Genomic DNA, 24,796 nt, shown 5'->3' with positions numbered 1-24,796 from the left:
AGGAAATTGAGAATTGAAGAGCGCACGAAGAGGAGCAGAGGAGCGACGGCATCCCGCCGCCGCCTCGTCCATCCGTGCCGCGAACCAACTGCCCCGTTGCACCCATCGAGCCGTGAATCAGTAGAAGTCCGTCCGTCCGTCCAGCCATGCAAGCATGCAGATGCAAAGAGTCAGTGAAAAGAGGGGAAGAAAAAAAATCAATGGGGGAAAAGCCGATTTCTATTTTACAGGTGCAAGGACCTCGCGTTGTTTCAACGTCTGGGCAGTCCGGTTGACCGATGGCTGACTTGGATTAGATGGCAGCCACCATGGGAGAAACGAAAATTATTCGCAGACGGTGACGCAGGTCGGAAACGCAGTGCAGCGCTAGTCGATCGGTAAAGCCTTTTGTCGAAGTGTCGACATGGAGCAGGGGTATCCGAAAGGCCAATGACGAAAAGAATTCATGCAGCCACGTTCGCTGAAACGCTAAGCAGGCAAAGAGAACCAGAAAAGGCGCGCGCAACACGGAGCAGCAGCTTAGAAGGCTTGGCCGTTGAACGGCATGTTGGAAGGCGCTTCACGGACAACAGGGCCGCGTTGGTCAGAGTTGGAGCGAGGGCGCATGACGACGGGCGACATGGGAAGACCGGCAGCGGCGTAAGGACCGTCACCGCCACCGCCGCGGAGCTGGTTGGAGTAGGCGGCGGCACTGCTGGAACGTCCACGGTTGGCGGCCGGGTTGAGAGGAGACATGGGGCGGTTTGCGGAAGCGTTGCTAGGACCACGAGGACGACCACGAGGAGAATTGCGTCCGCCGTTGGGGGAGAAGCCATGTGGACCGTTGCTGGGAGTGCGAGGACGGCCCATTGGACCAGGCGAAGCTCTGCCGCGCTGGGGAGTAAGCGGGCCAGGCATTGGACCGTTGCTGGGAGTACGAGGACGAGGTCTGAATTGAGGGGACATGCCGCCAGGACCACCGAAAGCGCCGTGGCTAGGAGCACGAGGACGTCCCATTGGAGATCCAGCACGGCCAGGCTGTCCAGCAAAGACACCATGGCTGTTGGCACGAGGGCGGTTGACGGGACTGCCATTGGGACCAGGTGAGCTACGACCCTGGAGAGGCGCGACGTTGGGGAACGGGAAGTTTTCAGGCGTTTGAGGACGGCCGTGGTTCTGAACAGGAGACCAGGGGCGGCTCTGGCCGGAGCCGGACGGAGCGCGGTTACGAGGAGCCTGGGGAGGGCGAACGATGGGAGGACCATTCTTGCGCATCGGCTTGACGGGCTGCTCCGACATGCAGCTGCGAGGAACGACACCGGAAGCCGAGCGGTCGAAACGGACACACATGCACTGCAGAGGTTAGCGAATACGTTTTTATCGATGAAAAACCAGGGAAACCTACCCATCCATCGTCGTACGCGTGAATCAAACGCACAAGCTCGCCCACCTTGACCTCAAGCTCATCAGCCATGGAAGGCATGAAATCCAACTGAACGCGGTGAATGCGATCAGAATCCGGAGTCGAAGGAGGAGCTCCAACAGGAGCGGGACCGGGCGACGGAGGGACCTGAGGAACTTCGGGCTCACCGGCCCTGGGTGGGTGATGGGTAGCTACAGTGGATCCAGAAAGGTTCGTGTTGACGCTCATGTCGCTCTTGTTGTTGCCAGCGGCGGCACGGAGAGCGCCAGGTGCAAGACCCGCGGCAGCGGCACCAGCGATGGCGCCGGCAGCGCCCACGTTTTCGTTGCGAGGAACCGGAGGACTGGCGTTTTGCGTCTGAGGCGGCATCGGAGGGAATTCAGCGGCCGGGGTCTGAAGAGCGGTGGGGGTATCCAAAGCGACGGCATCACGGTCAACGGCATTGTCGATCTCGGCGTGGTTTCCAAAAGGATTGGACGGGTCGTTGGCAGCGTTTGCAGCTCCACGCCTCTCCCAGGCACTCGGCATGGCTGTGGCAGGGTCGCGGAAGGGATCCTGGGCCGGGTTGGCGGCGCCGTGCATTCCAGGGCTCGGATTCTGGCCACTGAACTCTGGCGCAAACTGAGTGACGGGACGAATGCTAAGACGAGGTGCGGTCGAGGCAGTCTTTGCGGTCCTGTTGCTCGTACCACGAGTGGGTGCAGGGGCGCCGGCGACGTTGTGTATGATGCCCTTTTCGTTCGAGTTGTCACCACTCTTTTCATTCATCTGGTTGAATTGGTTCTGTTGCTTCTTCTTGAGCGCATGCTTGCGACAGAACCAAGCAGTGAGGAGAAACAAGGAGACCAGAGCAATGATTCCACAAGCAAGTCCGGCCTTGGCACCAGAGGTCATCTTGCTTGCCGACTCACTGGCGGGATCTCCAGTGTTTCTGGCATTGGCGGCCGAGATGATGGCAGAAGCGGCTGCGCCGGTGGGAACAGTCGACAAGCTAAGGTAGGATGCGACCTGGGTAATGTTTATGGACGAAGTCTCGGAGGGGGAGGTGGTCGCCACGGGCGAAGGAGACGACTGCTTGACAATGGCCGTGGTCAAGGTCGTCTGATCAGTGACGGAATTCGGGTTGGTCTTGCCGGTAGGCTGCGCGTTGATCGTGGCAGGCTGATTGTTGGCAGCGGACGGCAAGTTGGACGTGTCGGTAACGTAAACGGCGGGTCCATCAAAGGTCTTTGGCGCAGTGTAGTAGACAATCGAGTAGACTGTCTTGACATCGCGGTTATCGAGGCCAGCGGGGTCCGGCGGGCCTTCTCCGACGAGGTTACGGCGCGCGAACTGCGCCATGTACTCGTGAGCCGGCATACTGGCGAGCAGCTCGTAGTTGAAGTGTGGAGTGAAGGACAGACAGTAGGAGGGCGGCAGACGAAAAGGGTCAAGTGAATGGCAGGGATGGAGGGAGCGGTCGCAGTGATTTCGAGGAAGAGTAGCCGAGGCCTGCTCTGGATTGCCGGTTGTCGCGCTCAAGCAAGGAAGGGCTGGTCAAAAGACAGGAAACAGTCTTGGGGCGGCAGACAAACAGAGGCTCGGCAAAGGAGAGTGGTGAAGTGACGCGCAGCGGGCTGGCCGACGATGAACGAAGGACGCGGCAACCGGGCGCACCGTCACAGCAAGAGAGGTTGCACGGCCTCGTGGGTTGAGGGAGCGACAGTGAAAGAGAGACTCGCGACAGCAACGTGAAGAGAGAAGAGAAAGAGAGTGACGAGCGTGAGGGTGTAGGATCATGATGGCCGGGGAGCATGCGCCCCAGGAAATTGACCACTCGACCCTGGCGCCTTGCCTGATTGGGCAGACGTGCAGCGCTAAAACACAGCGGCACGCGCTGTCGTGGATTTTTCCAACCACGGTACGGTCACTGCACCGCTGCATCACCATGAAGATTACTGAGCTGAGACATGGCGCAGAATCTGCAGCCCTACTTGGTGCCATCTTGTGCTCTTCGGTCTTCAGCTGCGAGTTGCGAACTTCTCGGCTTACGCACATGGCCCTGATGATCGACGCGGCCGTGTGTTGTCCGTGAGCCGAGCCGTGGCAGGGCAGACCTGTCCAAACGTTCCAAACACCTGCAGAAGCGCTCCCGCAAACAATAACTCTGTCACGGGCCGCTGTTTATCTGCCACCGTGATCCCCTCCCCATCGTCTTTGCACACATGAATTCACCTTGGCAGACTCTCTCAGCCGCCATCGGAAGTCGACGAAGCAAAATTTCCATTTCTGGCTGTTTAATGTCCATCTGCATTTCACCAAGTGCCGCTAGTCCCAACTGGGTCCATCATCTCCACTGGCGTCACGCCGTTGGCTAGCAAAAGTCGTGGCACACCAAGGTAAGAAACTGAGCCGCAGCGACCAGAGAATACTCAAAACAGCGACCACGGGAGTACAAAAATTGTCTATCTCAAAAAGGCGTGCGTCTAGGGAGCATGCAAGACCCGCACTCATTTGAGGATAGAACTCTCCAAGTCCTTTACGCAGAATCACAAGGAGCAGTCGTAGTTGTGTGTGCCACGACTTTTGCTACCAAGCCTCGGACCCTTGACTCGGATCCCTTACGCCGCCTACTGCGGGCTCGAGCGCCCTGGAGTCGAGTCAGCCACCACTTCATCGCAACTCATCACCACCAAAGTCTCGCATCACCGACTCTGAAACTTACATAGTGACGCCTCCTCCTGCGAGATCTTGCGCAGCTTGTTGACCGCCGGCGGCTCGCCCGTCGCCATGCCCTTTGCAAACTCGACTGCGCTGCCGACGATGCCCTTGTTGCTGATCGCGTACTGCGCCGTCACCGTCTGCACGCGGATGATGCCAATCCGCGGGTCCTCTGGGCCACCGTCGTGCTTGCCGTCGCCCAGGTCGCCGATCCACGCCTTGAGCGCCGGCGAGTAGTACTTTTTGACCTCTGCGCGGTCCGTCTCCACCCGAGCCTTGCCGCTGATCGATGCCCACTCGCCAGACGGCGTCATGAACGCGACATTGACGTCCGAGTCGTTGGCAATGTCGTCCGTCTTGCCGCTCTCCGTGTTGGTGTGGAACAACAAGTCAAGACCGTTGGCTTCCTGATGCTTTTGTAAGCTTGGCTGTTGCTTGCCCTGCGAGCTTGTTTCGAACAAACCTTGGCCGCGAGTGCCATTGCTCGGCTTGCCAGCAGCCCGCCGTGTTGCACCGTCGTGAGCATGCAAAACTTGTGCTTGTCTGCAAAGTTGACCAGGTCGTTGACCTTGGTCTTCAGGTCGGGCTCCTGCAGGTTGGCCTGCACGTAGGGGTCCGCCGGCTTGCTGCCAGTGTCTGCGTTGCTAAAGGTGGCCATTTTGTTTCGTTGGACGTAAGAGGTTCGTGATTCGTAACTCGTTGCAAATGGACTATGGGGAGCTGCTGAGGCGTGAGTGAGAGCTATCCAATTGTTTGACACGGACCCATGCATCAAGGAGCTCCCAGCTGCCTCACAAACGACATTTATTGCTCCTGGTGTATCCAGACCGGGAATTTGACTTACAATGAGTCGAAGAGGGCTGATTGTGTTGATGGATGGAGATTGAGGAGGAATGGACGTCGTTCGAGTCGAGTATACATGTACCTGGCTTGAGCATGACGTCATGTGTCCAAGATCCGTCAGCCCACAAATATGGCATGCCATTGTTAGCCTTCCCCGCCCTTGCGACATCATAGACTTGCTCAAATGCGTAATCCCTCGTTCATCGCCCTTGCCATTCAGGTACACAATTCGAGGTCCAGGCTGTGACACCTGCTGCTGGAATGCGGCATCGGCATCAGAAAAGCTTTTGCACATAGATCGAATGGAGTGAGCATCCCCACAAGTCGTAGATCACCACGTGCCTGGATCGAGTGACCCAACAGTTGGCTCGAAGGAAGGCCTCACAGTAGGTGAGGAAAGAAATTCAACCTAGGCCCAGCTTCATGTTGCCGTCGCACCTTCAGACGCAAGCGCTTGAATGCTCCCTGTGAATACCCATCAAGAGAAAAATTCTCTCTATGTTGAAGGCACCAAGCGCTTGAGGATTCCACATGTCTGCGAGTTTTAACTTGGTGAAAGAGATTCCCAGATTAACAATTTCTTTCTTCTCCCACTGTGGTGTCAGAAATCTAATTGCCCATTGGGAAACCTTTTATGTTACACACAGGTACCTAAAAGAATAATTATCAGAGGTTTTAGCGAGTCAGCAACGAAGGCAATTCAAAGCAATCAAGACTTGTTTGAAGCAATTGTAAGCAACGCAATCGTTCATTATTCTGCATGCCCAAAAGCGTCATCCAACGCAAGTATCGGCCGTAACAATCATCATCTTCATGTACAGTTAAATAAGAAACCCTTCAAGCGCCAACGCTGCGTGTTCTCGATCCATCTCTTTTGATTCCAGCTGATGCATCCCTGAAAACGTGTCACCCTATACTTTCAATTCAAATAAACATTCCAGCAGAGGAGCCAAGGTCCTCGCTGTTGAGAAAGATCAGGTGCTATCGGCACTAAGCATAGCCATTAATCTTTTCTTCTTCGTGCGTCTTTCCTGCAAGAGTGAATCAGCATGGTGTTCGCGCAGATCCAAGCGGACGGAAAGAGAGAGGGCTATTGGAGTCCAAAAGCATCATTCTTACCAGCCTTGACGCCGAGGAAACGGCACATCCAGGTTTCCAGCTGAACGACGGCCATGGGAAAGCTCATGCCGACGCCGCCGAAGATGAAGAGGGCCCATTTCCAGCGGAACGGGTTTGCGAGCATGGTGAATGCGAACCAGCACATCATCTCGCTGTAGGTGAAGAAGTCGAAGGCGCCGCTGGAGTTGCGAGGAGATGTCAGTAGGGTGTAAAATATGCTTATGGTGGTATCAGAGGGAAAGGGGGTTTATTCACGTACCCAGGAGCCCCGGCCTTGAACCAGTGCATCAAATCGACCCAGACCTTCATCGTCCGCTCTTGCGGACGTGACAGTGGGTCCATCAGATACATGAGCAGCAGTCGTGTATAGATGCCAATGTGGTAGCAGCCGGCGCTGGCAATAGCGTTGACATAGGTGCAGTTGAGGCCGCACACGTCCATGTGGCCGGGCGGGAACGCCTGCAGGTACCAATTCGGCGGCGTGTACGGCGCGTCGAAGCAGTCGGAGGGTAGGAACGACAGGCTGGGCCGCTTGAAGCCCGTCGCCATGATGACGACGTCGCCGTCGATGAAGCGTTCGTGGCCCGGGCCGTCTTTGGGCACGCCGTAGGCGCGGTGGTTGAACTTGATGCCGTTTTCTTCGAAGCGCACGATGTCGCCCCGCAGCCACTTCGCTTTGCCGGAGCGCACGTGCGCGAGTACGTTGTCGCTTGACATGGGGGTTTCTGTGAACAGGCCTAGGCTGCCGGGCGGTGGGGAGATTTCTTTGAGTTCGCGATAGAAGAAGGTGCGGAGGAGCCATTCGGGGACCCAGGAGAAGATGGTTTCGCGGCCAAAGACGTTCATGATGAGCAGCAGGTGAACGAGGGGATTTCTTGGGAGAATCCACTTCTCGGAGCGTGCCAGGACGATGGTTTCTTTGGCCTCTTCGGCGACGGCGTGTTCGAGTGCTTCCACGGCACTGGCTCCACCACCAATGACTATCACCCTCTTGCCCTTGGCTGACTTTCCGTCAAGCTTGGATGAGTGGTGGATTTTTCCATCAAAACTCTCCTGGCCTGGTACATACGGCGCCTTGGGTTCGCCGCATGTGCCGACTGCGGCAATGATACCGTCGAAGCGGCCTAGAGAGGGATCGTTGATGATCCAACGGCCAGACTCATCCTTGTAAACCTGGGAGACGTGCGTGTCGAATCGCGTTCGTTTTCCCAGTCCATAGCGCTCCCACAGCTCGGTGACTTGCCTTACGATTTGTGGGCGGTCTGGATATCCTTGACTCCACTTGACGGAGGGATGGAAGGTGTACATGAAGCCGTGGATCTGCAGACCAGATTTGTCGTTGACTTTGCTCCATATTCCACCCAGACTGTCGCGGTCGCCAGCCTCGAAGATGGTACAGTCGATCCCATGCCCAACGCAATACGCGGCAGCAGACACGCCAGTCACGCCGGCACCAATAATGGCAATCTTGGGACCTCTAAGCTTGGCACTGGGAGGGGGAGGACTTGGAGATAGGAGCTTGTCCCACAAAAATTGAACGACTTCAAACAGGAAGAAAATGGGATGGGAGAAGAAGCGCTGTATCAACGAGGTGGCTTCCATAGTGCCGACGATGCCCAATGGGCAAGTGGAAAGAGAGAGGAGAATTGCGAGACGGCATTTTCAACAGCAGACAGACAGTGCTTCTAGTACTGATCGAGAGCCAAGCAGGTTATCCGCGAAGGACCGATAGATCGCTGCTATGAAAACAATAGAAACAACAAAAGGAGAATGTGAAGCCAGCCAGCGACCAGCCGCGAGTCAGCGGCGTAGTGGGCAACGAAAGATATGTCAAAGATATGTCAGTCACCACATGGCGAATTGACTCTTCCCCACAGCTTCCGTCTAGAGATTAGGGAGCTACGACTGCGAACAGGCACCTGAACGCTCTATTCACCTACGGTACCTACCTCTGTCGTTGGAGTTGACGTTTTTCACATCCCCTCAGATGCGGTGAGGCGACAAACGCGACGGACATAGAGACATGCACCACGCGTGCGGTCTGCAAACAAAGCGGACGATGCCATAAAGTTGTCGGCGACGATGATAATAAAAACGCCATACAGGAGCGTATCATTAGACGCAGTCTCTTCAAACTCCACACCAACCGCATGGCTGTGCCGCAGGAGAGTCGTAAGGGCGCGACGATGGACGCTTCGCGGATGGCGGGAACCCGAGGGGCAGGTGGAGCTCAGGCCTCGCCCCAAACCCAGCTCGCTGGCCAGCTGTCGTCAGACCCGCAGGACCCTCAACTCGACGCCGCATTTGCTCTCAGCGGCGCCTTCGGCCAATATTCCGACAGAACTACATCCGGATCTCTGGAGGATGCCGTTGCCGTAGCCCTCGACCAAATCAATTGCGATCCTAACGCCTGCCCCTACGTCGACCGCACCGAGGCGCGCCTCATCCTCGACGACATTTGGCAATCCACCGCACCGCATTTGCCCTACGACGCTTTTCTGCCCCAGCAACTCTCTTCGAAGCTCTTTAAGCGCTTCCTCCACCGGCGCCACGGTGCTCTGTCTTACCTCGACTTGCTTTGTACCATGCCCCAAGCCACCCAGACCCTCGACAAGTTTCTTCTCGAAGTTGGAGATATCCTCAAGACAAAAGATGGAGACAGGTTGCAGGACTACCTGGTCTTTGAGCCACGAGGCGGAACGTACCCACCAATCTACACGCAGATGATCAGCGAGATTCGGGAATCCTTTCCGAAGGGAACCGAGGACGCGCTTGAAGAAAAGTGCAACAGAGCTCTGCCCGGACTTCTGGAATTGGAGGATGGCTCCTCCTGGTCGGCCTTCATTCGCTTCATCGCGCAATACTTTGTCTTCCTTCGTGATTTGGACGTCCAGAACCTCGCGACCAAGCAGCTAGAGGCCTACAATCTGCTCTCCGAGCTTGTGCAGTAAGCTGGCCCGTCTTTCAATTGTTGCTTATACTGACGCTTCCAAGAAAATGTACCAGTGCGCTTGCCCATGGATCAATGGGAATCGTCCTCCTGCCCACCGTTCTGGCTTGCTCCCGTATGCTCGCGACCCTGGCAATCACCCTCGACAAACGTCCTGAGCTCTTAGGACAACTTCAGCAGTCGGCTGGCGACGAGAAACAGACATTGGGCGAAAGGGCGGTTGATGTTTTGCGAGGTGCATTCGTTACCTGCCTTAACGACAGGACCGGCTCTCCGGATGGCGTCAAGGACGGCAAACCAGATGGCAAGCGCGTGGGCATCTATAAGATTGCCAATCTGTGCCTCAAGATTCTCTTTCAGGTACGATGATTCCCATTTTGTTCAGGCATACAACTAACATATGCCAGTCCCGCCGGTCTCGAAGCGCAGAGACCATTTTCACCAACATCCAAAACCAGTCTCCTCCCCTGGCCATCTACCCCTGGCCAGAACGCGTCACGTATCTATTCTATCTTGGCCGCTTCCATTTTTCCAACAGCCACTTTTACCGCGCACAGCTTGCGTTACAGGCGGCGTACGATCAGTGTAGCCCTGAGCGCCTCAAGCAACGGCGCATGATCTTGATCTACCTCATTACGTCCAACATGATCATGGGACGTTTCCCATCTGAATTCCTTTATCAGCAGCCGGAAGCAGGAGGTCTTCGGGCAAGATTTCAGCCCATCTGCCACGCGATTGCGAAAGGCGACTTGTGCAGGTTCCGGCAGCTGACCGACGTTGAAAAGGCCCCACACGCAGACTGGTTTCTCTACTTTCGAATTTTGCTGCAAATCGCCAACCGCTGCGAGGTTCTCGTCTGGCGCTCATTGATCCGCCGAACATTCATTCTCCATGGAGACCAAGGCGACGTTGCATCTAGGAAAGCGCCAACCGTCGACCTTCAAGACCTTGTCGTCTTGGGCCAGTTTCTGGAGAAGAAGTTTGCGGTCCCCGAGATGGTGACGTACAAAGGTCCTGCGCAGAGACACCCCAACTGGGCGTTCATGTCGACGGAGCCCGCCAAAAAGAACCTCTACATTGACCCGGATTTCCGTGGTGTGCCTGGCATCGAGCCAGAATTCCTGGAGCCGGACATGGACGAAGTCGAGTGCATCGTCGCCTCACTCATCACACAAGGGCTTCTCAATGGATTCATCTCTCACAAGCAATCGCGCTTCGCGATTACTGGAGCGAAGAAGAAGGGTGCGCTCGCCGCGGGATTCCCCAATGCGTGGGAGGTCATCAAGTCGAAGAATCCCGACGACGTCCCTGGATGGAAGCAGCAAAGCGCGGCGCAAGGAGCGAATGGATTCGGAGGCGCGAGAGTGGTGCGTCTGGCCGGCGCTGCGGCGGTTGGTCCGGGCTGAGGTTTTTGGTGGGTTCCTCGGAGTACGGTATTTGGATATGCGTTACCTTGATACCCATGGCGCTTTCATTGGAGTTTTTGAAGACTGTGCTCATACAGGACATCACAGTAAGTGAGGAAAGAAATTCAATCTAGGCTCAGCTTCACGCCGTCGCACCTTCAGATGCAAGTGCTTGAATGCTCCCTGTGACCATCCATCGAGAGAAAATTTCTCTCTCTGTTTAAGGCATTAAGCGCTTAAGAACTCCATGTCTCTGCGTGTTTTCACTTGGCGACAGAGATTCTCAGATTAGCAATTTCTTTCGTCATCCACTGTGACACCCCTTTTCAGATTTCTGACCCCCCTCCTCAATGGTTATTTCAGCCTATCTACATAGCGTGTTACTGAGCGCATTATCCAGCATATTTTCCAGTGCGTCGTCCAGCGCGTCATCCAGTGCATCATCCAGCACGTCGTCCAGCGCGTCGTCCAGCGCGTCATCCAGTCCGTCGTCCAGTCCGTCATCCAGTCCATTATCCAGCGCATTATCCAGCGCATTGTCTAGGCCAGTCGCGCATTCAGTCGCGCTCTTAGTAGGGGGGGGGGGGGGGGGGGGATGTCAGAAATCCAATGGTCTATCCGATATTTTCTCCCGAAATGGCAACTCCGTCACGGGGTGCTCGATCACTCCTTGTAATTCTACTCTCGGACTTAGCCGTTGGGTGATTTGACCTCATCTCATTTGCTCAAATTTTGAAGTCAAGACATGTTCACAGGGAGTGATCAAGCATCTTGCCCCTTCAAGCCTTGGACATTTGAGCTTGTAAGAGGATAGCTACAGGGAGCATTCAAGCACCCCGCACCGCCTGAGAGTTGCCATTGTCGCAAAACATATTTGTGAAGACTAGGGTATATGTTCATGGTATCATCGACGTCCTCTTCCTTCTGAGCGAATTCCCATGCACTCACCACCATATCTGGCTATCGATCTACGTATGCTGACTTTGCGTAGCTCTTTGTCTTTCGTTCTCCCACACCCAGCCAAGTCCCTGTGCTCTCTTCTTCAATCGTCCTCTTGCGCTGTCAATGCTATGCCGATGAAAATTCAAAAAGAACGCCCCGGAAATCTCCTCAATCCATCCATCTCTCCCATAAGCTTTCGTAACGAAGCGACAATATGAGCTCTTCCTAGTGTTCACCATCCACCTCCGATCTCCATTGACCGCCTCCTCTCGCTGCTTTCCCGCCCCGTCTCCATCTCGCGTTGCCCATCAACGTGTTCGACGCCCGGCACGCTCAGTCTCGCTGCTCCTCTGCCGCTGCCGCTTCTACCTCCACTATCACGGCCCACCGGAGAGTCTCTGAGCGAAGGTCTAGGTGGTGGCGGTGAGCGGGACCTGTCCTTTTCGCTCTCGCTGCCGCTGGCGCCAGCTTCTTCTTCGATGACCATGACTTGTTGGACGGCAGACGGCAAAGGCGAAGTGGTGGCGCGAGGAGGAGGGCGAGCGGTAGGAGGAGCATGGTGCTTGACATCTTCGCCGACTGTGTTCGCGGGTCGCGGCCGTTCAGCACCCGCAACGACGTCCGGGGCATCCGCGTCGTCTTTCTCATTATCAAACTCTTCAACCATGCGTCCCTCATCTGGCGCCGCATTGTCAGTTCGAGTCAAGTAGCCCGCAGCACTCGCTGGTACTGCGCCAATGACTGCGCCCCTCCAGGCCGCCTCTTGCACTGGACTCAGCCTACCCCGATGGCTGCTCCCTCTACTTCTACTCCTGCTGCGTCCGCGGTGGAATGGACTTCCTTGCGAGTCTGCCACCGCAGTCATGGCAGAAGGTGCGCCGACGGCTGCGCTAACGCCACCGGATGCGCTGACTCCCATGCCTGCGATACCCGCACCGCGTACCTCGTGCGCCGGACCAGGTCCGAGGAGTGCCGTAAGTGGGCCAAGAGACGAGGTGAATGGATTGGGGGCCGTGCAAAAGGGCGGGTGAAGCGTTGGGTACGGGAAGCCGTGGTTGTCGTGATGACCGTATGCGAGGCCAGATTCGAGATCGACATCGGGATTGGGACTGGGAAAGTCGTTGAGGTTGGAGGAGCCCAGTGAACTGGCGCTGGTGCGAGAATCAGGGGGCGGGTGAGGACCATGGGCCCGAGGCGCCCTTCCGTTGTTGTGGGGTGACAGATTTTTGTTGTTCGCCATCTGTGGTTTGGCTCTGGCAGATATCGTGCCGTTGGGTGTGGCGGTAGTATGGCCAGTGTGGAATCCACTGCTGCCCTGACTATGAGTGCTGTTGCGATTGCTGCCGCTTTGCCTTGGCTCGGTTTCCAAGTCCGACAGCCCGTTTTCTGTAGTGCTTGCCCCGTCCGGCAATGGAGGTACGTGAAGAGAGAGTGGTGAGCTGTTGAGCTCCTTCAGCCAGCGCCGAGCGAGTTGGCGCTTCATGCGCGCAACTGTGCCCAGATCCTCAGCAGGGTCGTAAGCCTGCGCACGGATTGTGCGCTCAGGGTTGAACCAGGCCCTCACGAGGCGCCACTTGAGACCATGGAGAAGGCTTCCACGCGGATGGATATTCTGGCGCGGTCCGTTGGGCGACCAAACTCGTGGATAGCGGTCAGCGAATTCATGGAAAAGGTGTTCATAAGCGCCACGCTGGACAGCCGAGGGACCATTTTTGTCGCCGAATGATGAGGCCTGCTTGAAGCCAATCAAGAAGAGAAACACGAGAGCGAAGAGGGGTATCAGGCTGATAAAATACCACTTTATGCTTGGATTTCCCTGGAACGTATCGACATTCATTCCAAAGAAGCTGACCAGGAAGGTCATGGGGAGAAAGATAAATGTGATCCAGCTGAGACGCCACATGGATGCGTCCATCCGGAGTCCCTGGCGGGCGTCTCGAATCTCAACTGATTTGTACATCATATCGCTAAGGTTGCTAGTCGGCTTGATGAGGTCCTCCTGAACTGAATTGGCCAGCTTGTCAAAGTCTTCGGGGACGGAAGACAACCATTCGTCCAGGCCTTCGTCAGTAAGCTCCTTCATCATGATGCGCGTCTCCTTGGCAATGTCTAGATGTAGATAGATCAGCTTCTCCACCTTGAGCCATAACGACGAGTTTGTCCACAGCTCAGGTGCGCGAGACTCGTCGGCCGGATTGTCATAAATCTTGTCTTCCAGGATGCTAACGTGCGTCTCGCAGGCACGCAAGTAGTTCTCCCAAGACATGGCCAGGGCCTTAAAAACATCTTTCAGCACGAGATCCATGCATTCCACAGCGAGTTGCTGATCTGTGACGCGCTGCTCCTTTTTCAAGTAGAACGGTAGCCTCCTCCATCGCGACTCAATTTCGTTTCTCGCCTGAATCAGAGTGTCTTCCGGACTTTTGGATTGTGCCTGCTCGAAAATGATGATTGTGTTGTTGTTGTCAAGCTCTTGCGGTCGAGGAAAATATCCGTTATTGTGCTTTTTCTTGCCCTCTCGTCCCGTCTTGATGCGCCGCTGCAGACGCATATACTCTTGGTACTCTTCTTCATTGTAAGGATCCCGCATGTCCAACTCTTCGCTATCAAGTGGTTCCCCTTCGTTCTTTTGTACGTATACGCTGAGCCTTTGCACAAAGACGTCGCAGCCATAGGTAGGATTTTCGGCAGCGTCGTACCAATTCAGCTCCATCATCTTGACGCTCTCGTCGTCGGAGCACTGGTTGTATTTGCGAGCGTCATAGTGTCGCAGGTAGTCGAGGCCAAAGGCGCAGCGACTGATGCCGCGCCACGGATCCCTCTGCGGGCGGAAGGTTCTGCCATTGAGCACTGGCTTGCCAGCACGTTGCTGTGGCCTCTCAAATTTGACCCAGTGGCCAAACGCTGTTCCGATGAGGTCATCTTCGTGCTCCATATTGTACTTGCGAAGCAGGTAGCGCATGGCCCATGATGAATTTTGCACGTGGATGACGCGCAAGAGAGATTGATCGCGCAGTTGCTTGTTACCGCAAAAGGCCCTTAGATCCTCGATGCGATGGAATTCCTGGGCCAGAATCTTGCGCTTTCCATTGTCTGACTGCGCTACTCAGTGTCAGCTCCAGTCATTTGATGGCGGTGTTGTGGGACGAGCATACCTGAGCCGACATAGTCGATGAGCAAAACTCGGCCATTCTGCCAATCTCTGGGGTCCCATGCCGTCCTCCACTCGGGTCCCGGGCTGCGTCTGCGCGAGTGGAGCGAGTGACGAGGATGGCGGGGGCTGCAAGGCGGCGAAAACCTGGGGTCCGGGGCTGAATCTGTAGGGCTGGCGGCAGGATGAACTGAGAGAAAACGTGGGTTAGCTTCGGTCGCAGCCGTGCCGGGGTGGAAGCTGTACGAAGGGATCCATACCGGTGCGACGATTTTGGCTGGTGTCTTGAATGGAAATGGACGGAGCGGAGGCTGGCGCCGTCATGGTGGCGGCTGTTGACTGGCTGGTGAGCTAGCCGGCTCCAAAAAACATTTGAAAACAACAACAGTAATTCAACGACAGACAGGTCGCGTCGCGCGAAGGAAAAAAGCAGACGGCACAGAGAGTTTTGTACGACTCTTGAGTGATGGCAAGGAGCAGTTCATATGATGTCCGGGTGCCTTCCTCCGTGAGGTTCGCAGATGATCAGCGCCGAGGCTGAGTCCTAAGGCATCGAGAGTCACTTGTCAGCTCCTGCCAACCTCGTAACCATACACCGCACTGTGGGGGCCATGGGGCCATGCACACAATCAGATCGCTACAAATATCTCGATTGAGCCTGCAGGGCGGCTGACGCCTAGACGTACCTGCATGTAGCGGTTATGAAAATGTAACCCGTGTCCGTGGACCCCAGACCTTTTGTCCATGCTTGGTTCCGTCCAAGGTGAGAATCCACAAGTAGACGCCCGTGCCTCCAACGCCAGAATCCTTTCCCAAGTCATGCTCAAGACAAAAGAAAATCCTCAAAACCCAGCTCTAGTCGGTCTTACCGCCCATGACCTTGGCCGCCTGGACCGCATTCATCTTCTGCGTCCATCCCGGAGCCGGCTGGAACTTGCGCACCGTGCGAATCTCGTCGGAAGCGTACCCGGGAATGCGAATGTTGTAGTTGCGCTCAAGCACGCACTGGATGTCGCGAATCTCAAGCTGTGACGATTCGCGCAGCTTGGCCAGCTTGCAGGCCGACGCGACAACGTTGTCGAGGAAATCGTCTGCGAGCTGTAGCATCGCCTACCTCATTGTTAGCACGTCTTCGCTCAATCAAGATGATGCGACTTGCCTCCTCAACTTCAGGTGCCAGAGTCTCGCCCGCGGGCAGCTCGCCAGCTCCCGTGACCTGGCGAACAAGTTCGTCGAGTTTCTTCTTGCTGAGGACGCGACTCTCGTCGCCTTCGAGGTGATATTGTGGGTGAGCAGAGACGACTGGTTGGCCCAGCATGCCTGGCGCGCCGTTGCTCGGTCCACCCATTGTAGGTCTGGCAGGACCCATGTTGACGGGATGTGGTGGTTGAGGAGGGAGGTTCTTCGGGATTGGCATCTTCGGGTTGGTCATTTGCTCGCTGCCGGTCCGATTGCCCATAGGATAGCCTTGGTTTTGCTGCTGCTGTTGCTGTTGCTGCTGTATTTGCGGCGTGACCCGCGCTTCGGAATGGGTCCGTGCGGCCACGCCCATGGCCTGCCCATGCGTCAACGGCATTGGGTGATTACCTGCACTCTGTGGATGGGGTGAGCCTTGGTGCATCTGGTTCATTTGTGCCGCCTGCTGCGGGTTCAACGGCGGTCGCTGCGGATTCATATTCTGCTGCTGCTGTTGCTGCTGGGGCATTTGGCCGGGCACCTGCGATCCTGGCGTCATGTTCCCACCCTGCGCAAATGTAGGCTGCGTCTGGCCCGGCTGCTGCGGACCCGAAGTAGCTGGGCTCATCGAAGTACGGTTGGCATTCATCTGCTGTCGCGTGGCTTCAATCGCTGGGTTGTTTGCCATCTGAGGACCAGGTCCTTGCATCGCTTGATGCTGCTGAGCCTGCGGCTGCATCTGCTGCTGGGCCTGGTTGGCTTGACCGGGGGCCTGCGTTTGCTGGGCCTGAGGATGGGGCTGTGGCACATGTTGCTGCTGGTTCGGCGGCGGTGCAATGCCTTCGGTCTTGACCTGCGGAACTGGTGTTTGTTGTGGTGCAGGGGGCTGCTGTTGTTGCGGTGTTTGCCTTGCTTGTGCTTGCTGGTTTGGCTGGTTCTGCGCCCCCTGATTCGGTTGAACACCCTGAGAAGCCTGCTGCTGTGGGGATCCTTGTTGTTGCTGCGCCATATTTCTCCAATTGTTTTGCTGGTTTCTGAACTCTTGGACGTTCCTCTCAAGACTTTGCCATGTCGCTTGTAGTTGATTCCTCTGTGCCTCAAAGTTGGCGGGCAATTCTTGCCTGTTGGTATTGTCGGCGTGTTGCTGCATTTTCCGAACGGACGCCGAGACCTGCTCCTGCCTAGTGAGCATTTGCAGATAGCTCTGCTTCAACTCTTTCATCTTGGTCTCGGCCTCTGGGGTTCCCTGCGAAATTCCAGGAGGTAGCGCAAAAGGAAATTTCTGCACATGCTGCAAAATCTGGGGTGGAATCTGTGGCCGCTGGCCTTGTTGGTTTGGCTGGGGACCTGGATGGGCTTGGGTTTGCTGCGGTGTCGGTTGCTGCTGCTGCTGCTGCTGCTGAGGCGGCTGCTGCTGTTGCTGAGATTGCATATTTGGCTGCTGAGGTGGTTGTGCTTGCGATTGTCCACCTTGACTTGAGGGACGGGCGCCTGGCTGCTGTGCAGCGACTCCTTGTCCGTTTTTGGCCTTCCACTCGGCCACCTCCTTTCCCATTCGCTTTGTAAACTCGAGCAACTTAGTCGCGGCTGTTTTGTACTCGGTACTGTCCTTGTCGGCCCTGTTGAATGTATTGTAGAGGTTGGTCAAACCCTTGGTGTAATGCGCCTTTTGGGTGTCATCCAGATGAGGCAGCCCCGCTACCTGGTTGACGCGAATGCCCGGTGGTAGAGCACGAGGCTGAGGTTGCCCAGGTTGTCCGGGTTGCCCAGAGGGCCCCTGCTGAGGAACGTTGCCACTCATAATCGACGGGTTCTCGTGTGCGCAAAGGGTTGACTGATCCAAGGTTGGCGCGGCTATCGTAGCCTGGGGCTGGGGACGACGTGAATGATCGGCTTCGGAACGGGGGGAAAGGCACACAAGATGGAGGCGGGATCTTGGTCGATACTGACCGTAGTAATGCGGTCCAGGCGCGTGTGGGCAGGAGGAGGAATGGGTGGAGGTTGATTGAAACTTTTGGATAGGCTTCGCGGTCCGCTGCTGGGCGTGGGGGAGCTGGTGGCCCTAGCTTCTTTGGGCCTTGGGTCTGGTGAGGCCCCACGCCCTCTGTTCCCCAAAAACATCATCTCGTGCCACAGTCAATAACGGAATAACTGCCAACTCGAATTATTCTTAGCGTAGCTAAAGACATGAAAGTGACGGCGAAAATTCAAGCGCCATGTGGACAGAGTTCCAAGAGCATCTAGACCTCTGGAATGTTGACATGGAGTAGTGCTTCGACTTGGAACCAAACTGCTTGGTTGACGATTTCCTTTGTTGCGCCATACGGTGCCCCTTCTTACTCAACAGAATGAGTTTCGAAGAGGTCCAACCTTTTGGGAACACGTAACTGGAATCTCAAGACTCGTCTCATCGCGTAGACATATCGTTTCTCATGGCAACATGGCGACTTGTCCCTGGATCTTACAGGAATTTTCGGGACTGAGTATAGTAGCTCATTCGATAAGATATTCAAAAGACTTGTGCGAGTAGCTTATCGAAGTTGCGTGGGCAGCCACTCCTCTTGGTGTTGACTTTTTCATCCCAGCTCTTTGATAATCAATTGTGTCATGGTTGATATGCAAATCTCAATGCTTCTTGTCTTTTCATATTTCTCATCCAAGGTGAGATCTGAAATATACTGAGAAATTTGAGGTTGTTGGTGAGGTTCCGTCTGCAGTGAGAAGGCCCTTTGCTGTGTGAATAATTAGCGGAGCTGGGTCCACGAGCAAGCCTCAGCTGATGTTATGCATGACGGGTTTCGACCACAAGCTAGCAGAAGTTTGTAGCATGCGAAATTGGCGGGCAGGGTCGGGCGAGGATACCGCGCGACGACTGAGCGTAAAACGATATATAATATGGTTGCAAATACGAATGGCCCTCACATTATTCACAAAAAGGTGCGCAATTCAAGTGGTTCACCTTTTGTGAATACCATCTGAGAAATTGTGAAGCGTGAATTTTAGTATTATTCCTTCTTGATGGGGCTTCACGCAGTTCACACCTTCCGCGTGAATTCGAGACTTGACTTCATGCCCCAGATGACCTTCTCCCTCCCCCTCCTCTCTCCTCAGTCACAATCACAATCTTCTTACTCTCCAACCTCCAGTTCACTCCTCTTCATCCTTCTCTCCTGTGTGGGGACTGAGCCAAACTCGGACCGACTCCACTCTCCTACAAGCTTGAACCTCACTCCTCAAGATGCCAGGCAAGGCAATGGAAAGGCTGATGAAGCTGTGAGATCATACCCATTCCACCTCTACAGAAGCAGAGCACTGACAGATCATAACCAGCGTCCGCCAGAGGTCTACGCGCCATCTACTCCGGCGCAGATCACGAAAGACTACCCACTTTGGCCCAGGCTCCGCCCTCCGCCTAAGTACCACGTGCCTGATCCCCAGCCCGAGCCCGAGCCCGAAGGCGAACTACCAGAGCTCACCTCACACGGAGCAACAAGTCGAAGGAGACCGCCAGGCCCAGCTGGGAAGCCAGGAAAATGTTCCAATGGTGATGACCACGACCACGACCACGACCACGACCACGACTGAGTCTACTTCAGCGCCATCCCACACAACAGACACGGGCGTCCTCTCCGCATCCACGAAGACTGTCGACCATTGTCTTGCATCTCCGCTTGAGGCTACACACCACTCGATCCCCGTGGTTGCAACCCTAAGCCACCAGCCCACGACACCAATCAATGGCGACAACCCAGCTTCTCAAGATTCTCAAGCTTCTCCTGAGCCGTCCGAGTCCCCCATTCGACTTTTCTTCTGTGTTGGACGGAGCATTCAGAACGGAGAGCGCAGCGACGACCCCGAGGCGCTGAGCGTTTGGACCGTGACCCGCCGCCACGCCATTCCACCGGGTCAGCGCAGCGAAGCGCTGAAGAAGCAGCTGAGGCATGCGAACGAGCGCGTCGTCGCGGAGGTCTCCGTATTCAGCCGCGACGAGATGGGCTACGCCTCGGGAAGACTGGTCGAGAAGAGGCAGCTGTTGGCCCTCTACGCGACGCAGATGGATTGGGAAGACTTTTTCATGGAGAGCGTGACCAACGGTTGGAAGAACATTATTGGCGACAGGATGTAGTTGCGCCACAAGACCCAGATGTGCCTCCATCGGCGTTGAGAAGTGAGCAAGGGAAGCTTGGTTGGCGGACGCAGCGAGCACTATTGATTATGGTAAGTCCATTGCGGCTGGCCGCGTGGGTTTTCGACTAACATGCGTGGAAGATTTCTACGCCCGTTGGCATTGCTTAGACTCGACTATTGCCTACTCAGGCCACGGCGGCGATTACTACGACACCCTGTCGAGCCCACCGGGCTCTTTTTGATTTCAGGGGGCCATGGCAGAAGGTCGAGGGATGGGAACCTTGCGAGGTTGTCTGCACAAAAGTTTTCGGATTATTCGGTTACGACATTGATACCCCCATTGATCATGATCAGGCGTCAGGGGTATCCGAAAATCGGGGTTGGTGGTTTGGCATAAACTCTCATTGCTTCCTTTTGGGCTTTTTCTAGTTGCTTGGTGGATTCTTCAAATCCCTTCTTCTCAACATATCTGCGCCTTCAACTTCAACCGAACTCTTTTTGGCAGCAAGAACCTTCTGCTCCTTGCTTCTCTCGATGACCCAAGTCTCTGCAATCTCCTTCTTTTCCACCTTTTTCTTCTCATTCACCTTGGCCTCCTTCACCCTTCTGATATACCCCATGTAGATCGCGACCTCTGCGAAAGCGACGACGCCACTGCCAGTCATGCTTAACGCCAGTCTTTGCGGCGTACTCCAGTATCGCGCGGCCATCCAAATGGCTACACTGCAGGCTATGATGGTGACCAGCACGTTGATGATGAGAGCGAGCTGGCGGTTGATGTCGGCATACGTGACTTCGTCGTCTTCGTCTTTCATGAAGTCGGCAGGGGAGACGGCAGAGGGGTATGGATTGGCATTTTGGAAGCGCTGGGCGAACGTTTCGGTGGGCGGTGGCGGGTTGAGCATGCGCTCGTAGGCACGAGCTTCTTCCTCACGGCGCAAGCGTGCCATGAGCTGCTTGTACTCATTGCTCTACAATTTCCTGTCAGCAAGTCTCTGGCAAAGTCCGTGGTGCACTCACAGGTTCGGGCTTCGGCTTCGGTGGTGGAATGTAGACTCGAGAGCCGCGGAGGAGGTCATTCAAACGGAACGAGGGTCGTTGTTCTTCATTCACCGGCTGGTCATGGGTGTCATCTGGCGTGTTCAAACGAGCTTTGAGAAACTCTGCAATGTCAATTAATTGGCCATGAGAGATGGGCTTCCCAAGCTCTGGGTCCGACAGCGACGGCTCCGATGGCGGCTGGAGCTTGCTCATCTGCTCCGCGTCTGCCAAGTCGTGACACGTCTGAACGGCCGCCACAATGGCAGATGTCATGGTCAACAAAACCATGGTTGCGGGGTTGTTGTTGAGAAGCTGCAAGAGAGCTGGTTGTACATGAGCAGTGGTTGCGCTGCGGCGTCGCCTGGAGGTGCTGCCAGCTAGACGTCGCTTGGCGCAGATCCCTGATGGTGGATTTTCCGAATAGCGCCGTCATCGCGTCAACGCTTTTCCCAGACCCTTCGATCCAAACTTCACTTCTTTGCCTCGTCCCCAGACCCTCATTTCTCCCCGGGTCCAATCCTGCTGCCAAGTTTCCTCAGGATTCTCGAATCAGGCCTGCGCGCAGCAAAAGAAATGGCAAGCCGAACATTATCCTCGACGGCCTTGGCTCGCGCGACATCTTTTGCCGCACACCGTCCGCGAAGTACTCTTTGCTCGAGATGTCTTCGCTCACCCTCTCTCAAGTCTTCTTCCTTTCCTTCCACATCCGCCTACTTTAACCCTTCGAGACGGCGGGACCAATCCAACTGGGCGGCCGCAGTCTCGGCGGCGCAAAACTACTTTCACAATGGTCCCGATCCCGCGTCTCCCATTGCTGTCGACCCACTACGCAGCGTGGCCAAGGAGATGAAGTTCCTGACGGGAAATATCCGCCAGCTCTTGGGCTCTGGACACCCAATGCTTGATACCGTAGCCAAATACTACACTCAATCCGAAGGCAAATACGTGCGGCCAATGCTCGTCCTGCTCATGTCGCGCGCCACCGCATTAACGCCCAAAGCCGCTCGCACGACGTCCTCGCCGCCGATAAATAGCCCCATATCTCCCTCGAATATCTTGGTCGACGAGAACCCGTCCGCGCCCGAGTATGCGCCCCTCACCTCGCAGCCTCAAGAAAATGGGGCCGCAGAAGAATCCGACATCCTGCCCTCGCAGCGCCGGTTAGCTGAAATCACGGAGCTCATCCACACTGCCTCGCTGCTCCATGACGACGTCATTGACCATTCGCTTGCACGGCGGGGTGCGGCCTCTGCGAACATTGAGTTTGGAAACAAGATGGCGGTTCTGGCTGGAGATTTCCTCTTGGGTAGGGCATCGGTGGCGCTGGCGCGACTTCGCGATCCGGCAGTGACGGAGCTTCTGGCGACCGTGATTGCCAACCTGGTGGAGGGCGAGTTTATGCAGCTGAAGAATACGGCGAAGGACGAGAAGAACCCCGTGTGGACCGAGGACACCGTCACCTACTACCTGCAAAAGACGTACCTCAAGAGCGCGAGTCTGATCAGCAAATCGACCCGTGCGGCCGCTATTCTTGGTGGTAGCACCCCCGAGGTCGTCGAGGCCTCCTACCAGTACGGCAAGAACTTGGGCCTGGCATTCCAGCTCGTCGACGACATGCTGGACTACACAGTGACGGCGGACGAGCTGGGCAAGCCCGCCGGAGCGGATCTGGAATTGGGCCTGGCGACGGCACCTCTGTTGTTTGCGTGGAAGGACAACGCGGCGCTGGGAGAGTTGGTCGGGAGGAAGTTTGCAGAGCCGGGGGACGTTGTTAAGGTTGGTCAATGCTTGGACACTGGTATTGTTTTGCCTCCGCAGTTTGCTAACCTTTTGCTTATAGGCACGAGAGCTCGTTAGCCGCAGCACGGGGCTCGAACAGACGCGCGCCCTGGCGCAGCAATACGTCGACAACGCCATCGAGGCCATCAGCTTCTTCCCGCCCAGCGAGGCCAAGGACGGCCTCGTCGAAATGTGCACCAAGGTCATGAAACGCAGGAAGTAGAAGAACCATCTGTGACGTCGACTCTTGATGATATATCTCCAACTGTTGCCTCACATTTCTCTGCGCAATTCTCTCTCAAAGATACCTACATCACTGTACAATATGTTATAGAGTGGGCATTGTTGACACACACTTGCCGGGGCATCGTTAGGCTACTCCATACTCTCATCATGGCTGCTGGCTTTCAGAGGGTCTGTTTGTTTTGTTACCGGGAGACATGGGGACATTTCTTCTCATCCTTGTCATCTTTCTGGAGCCTGGTTGGAGTGCAGGGAGTGTAGCACAAAAAAGAGAATCTTTCCTTGAACCAATCATCACCTCCCGCTCAATGGGAAAGCATTTGAAGTCCAAGTTTTACGTGAGCGCGCACATTTACAGCTTGCCGGAATTCTTCTTGTGGCAGCTCTACGTTCATGTTGTCTTTGGAATCCACCCCGAAGTCCACTGAATCACAAAATCTGCTCTGGCGATTGAAGATCCAGCTTTTACATGTGCATCAACAGAACTATCACAGCGGCTGACATGTAATCTCTAGGACTTGGTGGATTGGATACTCGCCGTATTCTGCATGACTTTGGCACTAGGTTGAAACGAATATTTACATGGAGCATTCAAACTTCTTGCCACTGAAAGACTTTGGGGTGTGAGCGTGTGGAAGAATAGCCATAGCCACAAGGAGCATTCAAATGCCTTGCTGCCCGAAGACTTTAGGACATTTGAGCTCGCAAAAGTATAGTCATGGCCACATGGAGCATTCAAGCACCCGCAGGTACTCTGCCTCAGAGTTGCACTCCTTTTGCAACCCACCGTGACAGCTACCCCAGCATCCCACGGAAAACCTCAACAGGCGTCAACAACAAAGCAGCCGGACGCGGAGTAGCCAATCACCTCCTCCCAGCCCGTGAATCGGCAGCAAAACCGCCGCAAAAGCCACCCACAGCCTCAACCTGACCTTTATAGTTTTCAAATTCCGCTCCCACTTTCATGGTAGTTAAGTAGTAAATCCCCATCTGGTCAATAGGTGGCCTAGGCTGTTTGGGTTCAATTTGCTCATTAGGTCAAGGTTTAGATGCAAGTTTAAATCCCACAGCTATTATTTTACCCTTTTTAGGGGCGGTCCTCTTTTTGATCACTTACTATGGGGTCTACATTTTAGGATTAGGGCCGTTGGACTAATGGATAGATGGGGTAGAAAGGGGGTAGGTAGTAGGTAATTAGGAAAAGTAAGGTATAGGAGGTAGGATATATAGTCTACCTAGGTATCTATCTATCTATTATTTGCCTCTCCTGTGACTTTGAGCCTTTTATTCGCCCATGGTCAACCAGCCCTAGGTAGTTGAGTAGTAAATCCCCATCTGGTTAATAGGTGGCCTAGGCTATTTAGGTTTAATTTACTTATTAGGTCAAGGTTTAGATACAAGTTCAAATCCCATAGCTATTATTTTACCCTTTTTAGGGGTGGTCCTCTTTTTGATTGCTTGCTATGGGGTCTACATTTTAGGATTAGGGCTATTATACTAATAGATAGATAGGGTAGGAAGGGGGTAGGTAGTAGATAATTAGGGAAAGTAAGGTATAGGAGGTAGGATATACAGTCCGCCCAGGTATCTATCCATCCATTATTTGCCTCTCCCATGACTTTGAGCCTTTTGTTCGCCCATGGTCAACCGGCCCCATCCACCGCCAACGTCGTCGCCAAGATGCGCCCTCTCCACATCTACGCCATCACTTGACTATAGCGCCAGCTCAGGATCCCGCAGGCACACTTGATCAGATGCGGAGGGTAAGAGAGCTGCTAATCTACTGTATCATCCGAAGTTTGAGGCTGATTACCGTACTAGAGCAAAGTCATCCAAAACCGTGGAAGGCTCCCTATAAAAGAGAACCGCCTTGCCTTCCCAACAACTGATTCGAGCACCGATCTTCCACATCTGCC

General features: G+C 55.1%; 9 protein-coding genes across 9 annotated transcripts; 3 read left to right on the top strand and 6 right to left on the bottom strand.

Moving 5' to 3' along the window:
- Positions 1 to 333: 333 nt before the first annotated feature.
- BKA78DRAFT_42321 (uncharacterized protein) lies at positions 334 to 2,910 on the bottom strand. The gene is made up of 2 exons (XM_066893161.1): positions 1,385 to 2,910; positions 334 to 1,332 (listed from the first exon to the last, which is right to left on the bottom strand). Exons 1-2 carry the CDS (start codon positions 2,759 to 2,761, stop codon positions 520 to 522), a joined length of 2,190 nt encoding a protein of 729 aa, XP_066739813.1. The 5' UTR covers positions 2,762 to 2,910; the 3' UTR covers positions 334 to 519.
- Positions 2,911 to 3,943: 1,033 nt separating this feature from the next.
- BKA78DRAFT_325237 (uncharacterized protein) lies at positions 3,944 to 4,991 on the bottom strand. The gene is made up of 4 exons (XM_066889346.1): positions 4,947 to 4,991; positions 4,566 to 4,822; positions 4,107 to 4,509; positions 3,944 to 4,031 (listed from the first exon to the last, which is right to left on the bottom strand). Exons 2-4 carry the CDS (start codon positions 4,758 to 4,760, stop codon positions 4,012 to 4,014), a joined length of 618 nt encoding a protein of 205 aa, XP_066739812.1. The 5' UTR covers positions 4,761 to 4,822; positions 4,947 to 4,991; the 3' UTR covers positions 3,944 to 4,011.
- A 1,044-nt stretch (positions 4,992 to 6,035) lies between these two features.
- On the bottom strand, positions 6,036 to 7,666 carry BKA78DRAFT_333616 (uncharacterized protein; the record flags this gene model as incomplete). The annotated part of the gene is made up of 2 exons (XM_066890109.1): positions 6,036 to 6,243; positions 6,324 to 7,666. The coding sequence occupies 2 exons, from the start codon at positions 7,664 to 7,666 to the stop codon at positions 6,036 to 6,038; spliced, it is 1,551 nt and encodes a 516-aa protein (XP_066739811.1).
- A 983-nt stretch (positions 7,667 to 8,649) lies between these two features.
- BKA78DRAFT_257600 (uncharacterized protein) lies at positions 8,650 to 10,420 on the top strand (the record flags this gene model as incomplete). The annotated part of the gene is made up of 3 exons (XM_066885203.1): positions 8,650 to 9,011; positions 9,059 to 9,374; positions 9,422 to 10,420. 3 exons carry the CDS (start codon positions 8,650 to 8,652, stop codon positions 10,418 to 10,420), a joined length of 1,677 nt encoding a protein of 558 aa, XP_066739810.1.
- Positions 10,421 to 11,194: 774 nt separating this feature from the next.
- BKA78DRAFT_347033 (uncharacterized protein) lies at positions 11,195 to 14,963 on the bottom strand. The gene is made up of 3 exons (XM_066890550.1): positions 14,774 to 14,963; positions 14,518 to 14,703; positions 11,195 to 14,464 (listed from the first exon to the last, which is right to left on the bottom strand). The coding sequence occupies exons 1-3, from the start codon at positions 14,835 to 14,837 to the stop codon at positions 11,595 to 11,597; spliced, it is 3,120 nt and encodes a 1,039-aa protein (XP_066739809.1). The 5' UTR covers positions 14,838 to 14,963; the 3' UTR covers positions 11,195 to 11,594.
- On the bottom strand, positions 14,951 to 17,687 carry BKA78DRAFT_325229 (transcription initiation factor TFIID subunit A-domain-containing protein). Its single transcript, XM_066889345.1, has 2 exons — positions 15,673 to 17,687; positions 14,951 to 15,623 (listed from the first exon to the last, which is right to left on the bottom strand). The coding sequence occupies exons 1-2, from the start codon at positions 17,488 to 17,490 to the stop codon at positions 15,369 to 15,371; spliced, it is 2,073 nt and encodes a 690-aa protein (XP_066739808.1). The 5' UTR covers positions 17,491 to 17,687; the 3' UTR covers positions 14,951 to 15,368.
- Positions 17,688 to 18,707: 1,020 nt separating this feature from the next.
- On the top strand, positions 18,708 to 19,815 carry BKA78DRAFT_299447 (uncharacterized protein; the record flags this gene model as incomplete). Its single annotated transcript, XM_066887056.1, has 2 exons — positions 18,708 to 19,233; positions 19,286 to 19,815. 2 exons carry the CDS (start codon positions 18,708 to 18,710, stop codon positions 19,813 to 19,815), a joined length of 1,056 nt encoding a protein of 351 aa, XP_066739807.1.
- Positions 19,816 to 20,242: 427 nt separating this feature from the next.
- BKA78DRAFT_333615 (endoplasmic reticulum-based factor for assembly of V-ATPase-domain-containing protein) lies at positions 20,243 to 21,146 on the bottom strand (the record flags this gene model as incomplete). The annotated part of the gene is made up of 2 exons (XM_066890108.1): positions 20,243 to 20,788; positions 20,838 to 21,146. 2 exons carry the CDS (start codon positions 21,144 to 21,146, stop codon positions 20,243 to 20,245), a joined length of 855 nt encoding a protein of 284 aa, XP_066739806.1.
- Positions 21,147 to 21,431: 285 nt separating this feature from the next.
- Positions 21,432 to 22,860, top strand: BKA78DRAFT_333614 (isoprenoid synthase domain-containing protein; the record flags this gene model as incomplete). The annotated part of the gene is made up of 3 exons (XM_066890107.1): positions 21,432 to 21,501; positions 21,619 to 22,634; positions 22,699 to 22,860. 3 exons carry the CDS (start codon positions 21,432 to 21,434, stop codon positions 22,858 to 22,860), a joined length of 1,248 nt encoding a protein of 415 aa, XP_066739805.1.
- Positions 22,861 to 24,796: the final 1,936 nt, after the last annotated feature.

This window comes from Phyllosticta capitalensis (genome assembly GCF_038381095.1).
Source record: "Phyllosticta capitalensis strain CBS 128856 chromosome Unknown BKA78scaffold_11, whole genome shotgun sequence".
In the NCBI taxonomy this organism is placed as follows: Eukaryota; Fungi; Ascomycota; class Dothideomycetes; order Botryosphaeriales; family Phyllostictaceae; genus Phyllosticta; species Phyllosticta capitalensis.
The sequence above is the reverse complement of the archived record's forward strand: the minus strand, read 5'-3'. Positions and strand labels throughout refer to the sequence as shown.